At 36.0% G+C, this 12714-nt stretch overlaps 1 protein-coding gene across 1 annotated transcript in view; it reads left to right on the top strand.

Annotated features, from left to right (window-relative positions):
* Positions 1-12714, top strand: part of ADCY1 (adenylate cyclase 1) — a 155519-nt gene that overhangs the window by 39742 nt on the left and 103063 nt on the right. Inside the window, exon 2 of the mRNA XM_032183180.1 lies at positions 3546-3695. Within this exon, the coding sequence (XP_032039071.1) occupies positions 3546-3695 (150 nt within the window). The remainder of the gene's footprint in view (positions 1-3545; positions 3696-12714) is intronic.

The following is a 12714-nucleotide window of genomic DNA, read 5'->3' as shown; positions in this document are numbered from 1 at the left end:
GTGCTCAGTGCAGCTGAAGTGCAGCATACTTCATCCAGAGGATAAGACAGCAATCAAAACTGGAAATTGTCTTTCATGTCCTTGAAGCACTTTTGTTATTCTGACTGGCCTATAATCTCAGTATGGGTAACATAGTTTGAAAGAAGTCGCGGAACAAAAATATCTTTAAATTATTGTGTGTTACATTAAGTAAATTATTCCTTCTGTTGTTATGTAAATAGGAGATGGTGAAATCTGAAGAGCACTCTTTTTGATACTAAGCACCAATATAATGAATATAATGTAGAAAGGTTTTAAAATGAAACTCTTTGATATTTCAGCAGTTTTATATGCTTCAATAAGTCTTAAAATTGATTTGTGTTGAAAGTATGTCTCTCAGTCTTTCCTTGATTTATGTCAGATAATGTGTGTAAGTTATGTATGTTTATATAGAGAGCAATATACATGCTTACATATTGAAATGAAAGGGACTATGGGAGTGACATATATTTGAGAAACCTACAGAGAAAAATGTATGTAGTTTGCAGTTGAGGAAAAAGTAGTAAATACGCAGGAGGATTGCAGAGAGGAAGAACTCCTACCTCAGGAGACACTCTGCCCTACTTTCTTTTCTCACATTTTGAAATCTATGAATCTTTTACTTGCTTTATCACTTTTCATGATTCCCCACAGGCCAAAACTGAAAGCTAAGCTGTTTTATCTTAAAGTATTCAAAGCATGTTGGAAAATTACTGACCCTGCTGAGTCTGAAAGTGGTTACATGATTGCAGGAATCCACCTACTGGTTACCTAAGTCCAGGTGATCATCATTGCTTGAGTTAAATCATAATAACAATAACAGAACATCTGATAGATTGTTAAAATATATTTTACTGCTTTCAGTTGAAGACCAGAAACCAAGTTGACACTTTTTTTTTTTCTTAAAGTAATTATTTATGTTTTAAGTCACTATGATATCAGTACCTAAAGATAGTATTAATTTTGCAGCACTATTAACAGCTGTTTTCTATATATACAGGGTCAAGCAGTTGCTTTGCCTGTAACACTTGACTGTTTATTTTTTTGATCTGTCTACTGCCTCCAAATATGGCCTTAACAAATCCTTTCTATTTTTATTCCACTGAGCTTCTAAGAATTAGCTTTACAGAGTACTGTTGTCGTTACATTCAAACATGACAAAATGCAGGGATAAGGTGAATTTAGCAGCATTGGTATGTCTAAAAATAGGGTTATACTGGAATTTCTACAGAAATTCTAATTTATTGGTGCTTAATTTCTGCTGAAAACTGTTATATCTCAAACAGGCATGTGTGATGAAGCAAAATAAAGCATGATAGGAACTGCTGACTATGCTCATCTCTTTCATGAAATAACATGTTTGTGTTATGCCTTTCATCTTCAAAATTTTACATTTCCATTACTATTTATGAGAATTGGCATACAAGTAACCAGTACATGAGATTATTAGATTGAAATTCATCTGACTGATAACATTTGAATCCACATTTTACACTTCTCAAGAAGAAGCCACAACACCATTCTTTGCTCATATTATCTCTTGGGAGATAAGTGTTTCTTTTTGGATATCTGAGGAGAAAGAAAACATTAATGCTAGGCACAGATCCCTTTTGTTGTTGCAAGTTATTATTTGATTTTGTGCTAGTGAGAATTTTTGAAGGAAAATAGTTGGTGTTGTCCTCTTAGTTCACAACAACCGGATCTGAAGGAAAAAAGTTGGAGGAATTATGAATCCATGAAGGTCTGGAAAATCCACCAAGTGGATCTTTCAGTTCACCCCATTATGCTGAGATCACAGGAGATGTAGATGTATTATTACCGTCATTTACACAGGAGAAATATATTTCTTAATTTTGTGGGATAAAACATTTTCCAAAGGCTCTCAAAAGTCAGCAGGAAGTTTCTGGCTATCTTTCTGAATCTTTGCTTACCGTATTGGCTGAGTTCTAGCTTTTAGCCCTACACCCATGAAAGTTGGTAAGCATTCTCTACAATGCACTTTTTTTTTTTTTTTTCCCACTAGCTTTATTTACTTATTTATTTTAATTTGATTGTGTTTTTTTTTTTTTGGCACAGCTGGACTCACTATGCAGTGCAAACATGGGCAGTGGGCTTCTCTTTGGTTTACACTAGCAGAGCATGCAACATACTTGCTAGAAATATATACCTTGAAATGAGAAATAAAAATCAGTTTTATGGTCTTTACAATTTTAGATGCATTGGAATTTTACATGATTCATATTATTTACTGTAATGTCTTTCTTTGTTCTTGTAATAACCTGTCTTGGCCAATTTAACTGCCAACTGAAATTTTGGAATTACTGAGTTCCATGAATCCTCATCAAGACTTTTTGGTAATTAAGGTTAATATGAAGAATGAGACTCAAAAGATAGTAGAAAAATAGGACTCTTTGCCTTCTTTCTAAATAAACATTGCATTGCAAAATTTACTGTCTAAAGACACTTAGGTAATGCAAGTTTTCATTAACATCCTTACTCTATAACTTTATCATGGTTTCAGATATCAGAGATGCAGTGAGAAACTTGGATGAACTTGGATGGGGTTGTCTTGGGTAGGGAAGTGGTATGCAAGCCAGTGTTGAGCTACTTACATTAGTTTAATTAACTTTACTCACATATCATAAAAACATTAAGAAAATAATAATCAGAAGGTCAGTTGGATCATTTATGTGTTGTTCATCAAAGTACCATTCATGGAAGTAATTCCAAGGTAATTCAATGCTCCTGCTCATAGCATTTCTGTGGGTCTTGGCTTGTGCAGATGGTATAAACACTTTGTGCACCATTTGAAAGCCCTTGGCATCTTCTGACAGGTATGCTGCATAATTGCATCAACGATATTTTGGGGAGACTTCTCAAAAAAACAAAATATGATCACTAACAATATGGATATGGGGAGAGATTTTCCAAGTGCAAACTTCATAACGTGAAAGCTTGGGGTACCAAGTAATATGTTTTGATTTTGCATTACCAAGTAATACATTTTATATTACATTGTATTATTAAGTAATACATTTTGATTTAGTTACAGATTTTGACAGTGCCTCACTTCTCAACTGTAAAAAAAGGAACAATAATTTTCCTAAATTACTAAGGCATAGGATACAATTTCTGTCTTATGAGCATCATGCAATTAATTAAATGCTGAAGGTACTAGTCTCCTTACTGTATGGATAGATCTTTCAATGAACTGATGAAACAACTGATGCTGCATGAAAATGATAAGCTATGGATCATCACAGGAGAAATTCACTTCAGCAGATGAAAAGTTCTGTATCATGCAATATAGCCTGCTTGGATTTTTGGTAGCTGCTGTTATTGTTTCTCTACAACTGGGCTGTGAGAAAGGGTTTCAGTGACATGACTAGCAAGGCAGAATGTTTTAAAGAACATGCTTTTTTTTCCAATTTATTTTGCTGAGAAGGAATGTAAAATAAATAAATAAATAAATAAAACACAACAACTGTATTTTAAAATATTCATTTATTTTTCTTTCTTCCTTACAGCTTGTGGCCAATGCAATCCTTTTTGTCAGTGTAAATTTGTATGGGGTCTTTGTGAGGATTTTGACAGAAAGGGCTCAGAGGAAGGCATTCCTTCAGGCCAGGAACTGCATAGAGGACAGGCTGAGGCTGGAGGATGAAAATGAAAAACAGGTCAGTTTCTAAGACTTTTTTCTTTTTCTGTGTTTCTTCTGAGATCATTATAGTTACATGAACTGCAGGTCAGGACATTGCTGCTAAGTGCATAATAGGAAGTGTGTGCTTTCTACTGTGAAGGAAGAATGCTTCCTCCCCTGCCTGCATTAGTTCTTTCTTCTCAACGCATGCAAACATTTCACTCTTCATCACATGTAAAAGGTACAGCCTTACCACACAGCTACCATAAGCTCCAACACCAGAGTGGATGTTTTTTAGTGCTGAGGAAAAGCTAACATACTACTATATTACTATATAGCATATTAATATTACTATATATATGTATGTATATTCCCCTCTCTCCCTCCCTCCCCCCAGTTAATATTGGGTAGGTGTTAAATATGCTGTAAAAATTCTCTCCTGACTGTGTGCTATATCCTGTTTACATTCATGACATGTAAGAACAAAAGATGTCCTTACATTTTGGGGAGAAGGAACTACATATATATATGGATAAGAATCATAACATTCTATTAAGCCACATTAATTAATTTGATGTTTTATTTCACACAGTTGAATCAATCAGTCTTCCAAATAGTTTTGGCAATGATGAGAAAAACTGCTATATTGCAGAGCTTTCTGTTCAGAGAATACTCACAGGTTTGAATCTTAAACCCACTAACAGATGTTGATTCTGTAAACTTTGAATCAGTCTGATTTTTTCTGTCTATGTGATAACAGAGGTACATGCTTTGCAGTTCTGAAGCTCTTTAGCTTCATTGACTTCTGTGGAATTATGGTAACTTGTGCCAATTGAGGAGTTAAGTGGTATTCAAACCTTACTATAGAAGATGTCAATGTTCTCAAAGCATGAGTGCTTCACACACTTCACTTCCAATTTCCTATATTGAAATAATGTAGGTGCTTAAGAACTGTCCTGATATGGATTTAGTGAATGCATTTTTATGACCTAAGCGTACATAAGTAGATGTCTTCTTTAAACGAGTTTATATCTTTGGTGGCTGCATAAGAATGGCATTAACATTAAAGACTTTAGGTTTGATTCTGGGCTTTTGTAATCTCAAGCTGAGGATTTTCAAAGGCACAAATGTGCCAGAAGTTAAATTTCATGGGGTTTAGGCAACTGTTTGCCATTTATGCATCTGAAAACTTGTTTCAGAGATCCAACATGATCCAACATGAAATCATACTTGACTTTTTGTTTCTATATTTAGAACATTAACATTATATTTTATTTTATATTTTATCCATGCATAGATAAACATAAGAAAGGAAAAAAAGCCTTATACATAACTACCATTACTGTTTATTGTTTATATTATAAACGAAGAATCCTGTAAATCACTTTCCAATGCAGTATAAAAGTCAATGAAGAGAATTTACTTTTCTCCTTTATGTGTGAAACTAACTTTATGCAACATGCATAAAACTCAATGCAGTTGTGAAATATGCTAATGAGATGACAAAGTATCACTGAAATACCTTCTATGGCTGCTTTTGCACTACACTAGAATACTTCTGAAATCAAGATAAGATTTACCTGATTTCAAGCTATAACCTTAATCCATAGTTTCTGTAGAATAACATAGCCCAAGTTTCAAGTTATTTGCCAATATTCAAGTTTTTGTTGTTTTTTATTGTTTGTTTTTTTTTTTTCCTGAGGATAAAAGGACTTTCTGACCTAGTTCAATAGTTGTGATCATTCATGTGCTTTTGTTTTCTGAGCTACAAACAATAAAATTTAAAAAGGATTACAATTTATTATCAGACTTTCTTGTCTCATTCAAATGCTCTGACCTAAATAGCATAGCGCTTCTACATTGAAAATTGTAATCAAAACCACTAAAACCTTTCCCTGGTATTTCTGTGCAAATCTCTAATGAGAAAAGAAAGAACAAACTCTTGGCTTTTGATCATAAACAGCATTTTGGAGTTAAAGTGTTGACTGTGTGAGACAGATACCACAGTTGCATCTGTAAATGAGATTTCTTCTTCTGTGTCCTACTTACAGTGATTGTCCTCATATGGAATGCATTTGTAGTAATAGTCCCTTGTGATAATTTCGCTAAATCTATTTTTAGGAGCAAGAGATCATCACGTATACCTCATGTTGTAGTGTTTTTAGAGTCATTGTGCAGGAGTTTATAGAAAGGCTGTGTTGCTGGGGAGAAGGAAGCAGACTCTTTGTTGTGTGTGTTTTTGTTTGTTTTTGTTTTTAATTCAGTTTAATGTTCATTATGTTATCTGTTCTCTGTGGTCATGAAAAATAACTGCCCTCCATTGTGGAATCATCTATTTGTTATGTTGATAAATAATAGTTTGCAAGTCAAGAGTAAGACCTGAAGCCAAAGTCATAGAAAAGTAAGCTTTAGAAAAGGAGTGACTAATTATAATCATTTTGCTGAAATAGTTGTCTTCTCTTTTTTTTCTACAAATTTCAGCAGCAACACTATTCTCTGCAGAGCAGGCAGTTGAATAAATATTGTGAGGTAGGTCCTTTTCCCTGTAACTGGAACTTTGCTTTGTTGTTCCTATTCAATCAGAGCACCTGGGTACTTCCCTCTTATTCCCACTGCACTATATCTTTGTGTTCACTTCTTAATTTAAGACAACCCCTTACCTATATGCTAAGCAAGGCGTCATCACCTTGCTCCTTTGAAGACTGTGTTAGACATCCCTACCAATTCTGAAAGCAATTTCCACACAGTGCTTCATCCTTTTTGAAGTGAGCAAGCAGGAATGGAGAATGGGTGGGTGAAATGTTCAGCATAGAGTAGTGACCCGCTACTGATACAGGGTGCTTCCTACTTCATTCAGAGGGGAAAACAGAAAGGAAGCTGCAACTCATCATGTGACACTCATTCCCATTGTGGTGGCTCCACAGTGTGCCATAACTCCAAGAAAGTGATAATCGTGTAATTCTAAAGGCCCTATTAAACTGAAGTGTAACTTGATCACTGTATTTAAAGGATGGTAGCATGCCCATTTTCCATTTTTCTATTCTCTCTTTCAGTGTATTGAAATAGAGTTTTGTCATCCACAAGAATTTAGACCTGAAAAGACCAGAGTAATACCTGAAAATACCAAGACAGTTTTGTCCTCTACACAATTTTGTGATAGTGAACTTCACTCTAATTATGCACTGTGAAACAGAACTTAATTTTGTTTGTTAGAGGCTTGTTATCTAATGATTTGTTTGGGTACTTCTCAACTGTTCTTTTGTGATAAATTATGAGTAGTCATTCTATAATAACCTTCTGTATGACTGTCATGGTACTGTAGATTCCTCTCATAGCCCTGTTCGTCTCTCTTTCCAAGCTGAACTGTAGCCTGTTTAGTCTCTTCAGGTATGAAAGTTATTTCCTACTCCTAACCTTGCTGATTTTTTAAAGAATATTGCTCTTTTGTTTTGTTTGCTTGTTTTCCCTGATAATAAGAATATTTTTATGTATATTCATGCACTGGACTTGGGATAAAGCATATAATTTTCATCAGTTAAATGTACTTGCTGCAGCACAAGCTGATATGAAAAGTTCTTGTTGTTTCCATATGAGGAATACTGGAAAAAAAAAATTTACACAAACCTCCCAATCCCACAAAATAGCTTTGATGTCTTTACTGGTTTGGTACTGCAGAAGTACATGTAAATATGTTTAGAAAAGAAGGCCATTTTTCAAGCAACTCGTGCAGATCATTTTTTTTATTTTCCATCCTAAAACTTTTGCATTTCCTCCTAATTAGAATGTGATGATGGAGGAAAAAATGAAGGGGAAAAAATGAAGGGAAAAAAATCATCTTGTCATGAAATTGTTCTATACTCCATTACAATGCATGAAGCAATTTTATTTCAGCCTCTAGCATTAGAAGCTGAAAAAAGGACCAAAACCCAAGTGCAAGTTCCTGTACCTGGGTCAGGGCAATCCCAAGAATGAATACAGGCTGGGTGGAGAATGGATTAAGAGCAGCTCTGAGGAGAGGGGTTTTGTTTGACAAGAAGCTGAAAATGAGCCGGCAGTGTTCACTTGCAGTCCATAGTCAACAGTATCCTGGGCTATTTCAAAAGAAGCATGATCTGCAGGGCGAGAGAAGTGATTGTCCCCCTCTACTCTGCTCTCCCCACTGGGAGTACTGCATTCAGTTCTGGGGCCCCCAGCACAAGAAGGACAGGGTTGTATTAGAGCAAGTCCAGAGGAGGGCCACAAAAATGATCAAAGGGCTGAAGCACCGGTCCTACAAAGACAGGCTGAGGGAGTTGGCGTTGTTCACCCTGGAGAAGAGAAGGCTCCAGGGAGACCTTATAGTGGCCTTCCAGTACCAAAAAGGAGTCCTACAAGAAAGCAGGAGAGGCACCATTTATCAGAGAGTACAGTGATAGGCTGAGTTTTGGTTTTAAACCAAAAAAGGGTAAATTTAAATTAGACATAAGAAAGAAATTCTTTACTCAGAGTGTGATGAGGCACTGGATCAGATTGCCCAAAGAAGTTGTGGATGCCCCATCTCTGGAATTGTTCAAGGCCAGGCTGGATGGGGCTTTGAGCAACCTGGTCTAGTTGAAAGGTGTTTCTGCCAATGTCAGGGGGGTTAGAAAAAGGTGATCTTTATGGTCCCTTCCAACCCAAAGCACTCTATGACTCTAAACTACAGGGAGTTAGGATGCACTGTGCAGACACAGGCAGTTCTGTGTTCTACTCTCAGGAACAGAAGCATAGCACTCCAGCTAGAGTATACTCTGTTATACTTTGTTAGTATAACACCACAGTACTTCCTAGTACTAGAACAGTGCTAGTTCTGGGAGACAGACTAGCATCTCCGTGTTGTTCTGAAGTGCTTATGTATACATTCACAAGATCATTTGAAGCCAGCTAGCTACATTCTCTTTATGCAATGCTGAATTGTGCATACAAATGTCTGTGAATGAAAGTGCTGCATTTTAGAGCAATATGTTTAGCATTCCATATAGTAACTGGAACATCACTAAGTCACAGATCTGATCAGTAACTATTCATACAAAATGAAACTGTGTTGAAAAAAGTACAATGAATCTCATTGCAGCGTACTTTGAATTGCTGCTTAGGGCATTTTGGATTTAAATTCCCTGCTGGGTTCATATCCCCCCTTCAAAATAACTTTATCTAGATCTTCCACATTTTGTATGTTTCTACTGCCTCCTGTATCTTTGGATAAAAGTATGACACCCATAACAACCCTCCAGTCATTTTGTCTGTTATATTTAATTTCAAACATTTATGGAAAAAAAAAGAAATAAAATACATTATGTTTGAATAAAACATGCTGTATTGGACTTTCATTTTGGTGACAGATATCAGGTTGCTGTTTTTGTGTATATGGTTTTTCTTTTGTTTTTCTCAGATCAGTAAAGGAGATGGAAAAAAAATATTTGCACATCTTCAGACAGAAGTAATTTCTAGGGTACCTGACAGCATGTTTATCGATGCATAATCAGGTTCTCCTTGTTTCCCACCTTTTTGTTCTCAGAATCTTGCAACTTTCTGCACAGCAGTTCAGAACAAAATATGAAATTTATCATTAAAATACAGGCCCTGTTTCCATAACCATTCATATTGGCTCTGCACTTTATCTGTAGGTTTGTGCCCAGTGCGCCCTGTCAGTAGGAACATAGAGTCAGAATTAAATTCCCCAGTTTAAGACTACACATATAAGCAAATCTTCGTAATGCAAAAATTTGGAACATGTGTGGGCACAAAAACATGTTCTTGTTAAATTATCCAATATGCAACAGGGAGGTGATACTAGTGTTACACAAATTGCAGGGCAAGATGATATCTGGTCCTCTGTGAAAGCTAGCCAATGCAATCTCTGAAAAATGTGGGTGGATTAACTAATTTTAGCTGACAAGTGAGCCTGTACTACATTAACACTGTTGTGTTCTATGCTATGAGGAGGCTTAAAATTGATTTTTTTTTTTTGTGTGTGTCATCAAACTACAGCCTTACAAAGGGTAATCCACTTTTAAAAATCTATTTGTCCTGTTCTAGGATGAGGGCAAAGAGAAAATAATAAGTGTTACCATTTCAAATTCTAAATGTGAAGTGCTGGGCTTCAGGCCCACTTGTACAGGCTTGTCAGCAACGCCTCGTAGCCAAATAGCAGTAGCAGTAGAGATGCAGACTCCCAGCCTCTGCTTTGTTCATTGCCTTTGGCTACTTAGATGCTTATGCAGAACTGAGTCAGACTGTTGTCTACCTTTACTTTGTTGAGTGGTAAGCCTGGCCTGTCTCCCACCTTTCTCAGATGGAGGGAGATGCAAAGATGCACAGAAGACTCCCCCACACAACAATAAAAAGAAAAAATTGCCCAAAAGCTTTCCACTGACTAGCATCTGTTAGTCCCTAGTCTTGCAGTAGTCATACACGTACCTATCCTTAATACAGCAAATAATAAAACTGAGGGCTACTCGGGCTACAAGCAAACATTCAGGTGGAAGGCTTCAACTTCAGCCTGAAGCTATTATGAATGGCTTGGTACCCCTTGCAAGGCAGAATATAGCAACCAAATAAATGTGTTCCAATTTTTCAGCTCTATTGCACCTGTGTTTATGCAGATTAAACCTCTCATCAGAATGCACATAGTGCCAGAAGCTGCATTGTTTGGCATACCATTAGAATTCTTACCTAACTTTGCCCAAGTAAAAGTGAGGTTTGTAATCTAACCTTCTAATCTGTGAAAAGTAATCCTTGGTAGTAATAGACACATGTGAGGGCACTTCATCCCTTCTATTCTGAACACCTTGCTGCTGAGGTTTTCCCAGGGAGTGGTTATAGAAGGACACCTAAGGTTAGGGCTACACAGCTGTATAGTAAGAGACAGACATTCCTTGCAACTAGAAAATCAGTAACACACAAGAAAAAACATACAGCTGTAAATCATACAAAGTGCATACATTTTAATTACATCTTACTTGTATTACTCCATCCACATGCCTTTAATTTTCAAAATGTAATATGTGGTATCATATGAAAAACTATGAAAGCCTTTAGAAAGCCACACATAGCAGCAGGTCACATCAGTACTGTAACAATTGGGCAGATCTTTAATTCATCTCCTGAAAGCTTCCCACTGTTAGCAAGTATGTAAATTAAACCAGTTATCAGCCATTTAATTTTTCATACAGGGTACTAACTAAACAGATTTCTAAAGCCTGAAAATTTGTCATACAAACTTAGCTTTTTGCTATAAGTCTATATACTCACTGTTACTCAGTCGAACGGGATGAGTTAGATTGCTGTTTGTTGCAGTTTGTTTTTCCTCTTATATATATAGACATATAGTCATGAAACTACATTAAGCTTTTACATGTTGTAATGAATGCTGGCTTACAATGAGTACAATAGACAAATGTAAATAGAGAACTTAAAAAATAAGAGTGTGTTGGGTCACCACAAATAGTTGTATCATTCTAAAAGCTATTGATACTTTGGCTGTTAGGAGTTTTGAAAGAAATACTGGGAAATTTTGAATAAGTTCTGTTTCAAACAATAGTCAATTAAATGTGTTGGAGAAGTTTGGCTCTTCGTGAAATTTTTTTCTTTTTTTTTTTTCAGTTGCTCCTTGTGTTTTCCATTACAGAGAACAGAGGATGAGAGACAAATAAGAACACACAAAACTGTAATTAAATTATTAAAATTACAGTACCATACAATTTTAAATAGATAACATCATGAATATGATTGAAAACAATCATAGGTAATAACACTAGATATAATATATCGGATATTTAGTTAAATACTAAAACAAGTATTTCAAAAGTACTTTCTATGATTGATTGCTAAATATCAGTATTCATAACAGCAATGCTGTGTGGACATTCATTCAAGGATGCACACAGAATCTTTTCAACATGTGTGCTAGATGTAATGTTTCTCCTGCTGCAGTTTCTATCCTGGGAAGGGGAGGACCAGGTGAAAGACACTAACTAAAATGAAGAATGCAGCAGAGCTCAGCTTTCTTCTCCTGCTAGAGTGAGAGGGAGAGTGATAGAGACGGGTGGCAGCATTTTCTCTGGGAAAGATGAAATGTGCCTTGCACCACCTTCAGTAGTTGTCATTCAATCTTTTCCTTATTAGCAGCCTCTGATATGGGGAAGGATGACAAGACCCATGGCTGCTTTTCTGGCCTCAGGAGGCTGCTCCTCCTTGGGTACAGCCTACTTGTACCTACAGCTAGCCTTATGTACAATATATACTACAAATGCACTGCAGAATGGAAATACAGGAAGACATTTTCAAATCAACTAAATGTTTTATGTCTTCTAGTAGGATGGCACAGTATAAAGTAATGCAAGCTCATGAATAACTTCTGTTTTTCTTCCCTCAACAATATAAATTCATAAGAAGCTTTAAAATGTCATTAGAAAAGTTGTTACATGTGTTTTTATTGTTTCCCACGGAATTGTTTTCACTTCTAGAACTGTATGAACTGTTTTGAAAGCTAGCTAACACTTTAACAGAAGCTTAGCATGATTTTCCTATGCTACTTTTCAGACTGAAGGTGGTTCCATCATAGACTAGTAGGTCTGCCACAGATGTGTTGCACATTACACCTAGTGGCACGTGCAGTTTTAAAATACTTCACAAGTTACTGTGTTACTGCTTAATCACAGATTATCTCCATGAACAGTATACTGAACAGGATTTGTGTGTGTGTGTGTTTAGTTGTTGTGGTGGTTTTTGGTTTGGTTTGTTTGTTGTTGTTCTGGCTTGTTTTGCTTTTTGATTGTTTGTTTTTGTCTTCCAAACTTCTTTTTGTAGAGTGAAGAGCTTCTGTTTCTCATATAATTTAATCTCTTTCCAAGGTTTCTGGTCCATATTACCTCCTTGATACAAACTGGTTTAGGGTTTTGCTTCTTTTCAAGCACATCTGGCTAGGAATTTCCGTTTGACAAGGTAATTGTGGGTTAAACCTGAGTACAATTTAGCTCCATGACTTTTGTTTTATTAGGAATTAATGCATGTCTATCCCAAGAATTAATTATTAC

The sequence above is a fragment of the Aythya fuligula genome, chromosome 2 (genome assembly GCF_009819795.1).
Source record: "Aythya fuligula isolate bAytFul2 chromosome 2, bAytFul2.pri, whole genome shotgun sequence".
In the NCBI taxonomy this organism is placed as follows: domain Eukaryota; kingdom Metazoa; phylum Chordata; class Aves; order Anseriformes; family Anatidae; genus Aythya; species Aythya fuligula.
This window is presented reverse-complemented; position numbering and strand designations above follow the sequence as displayed.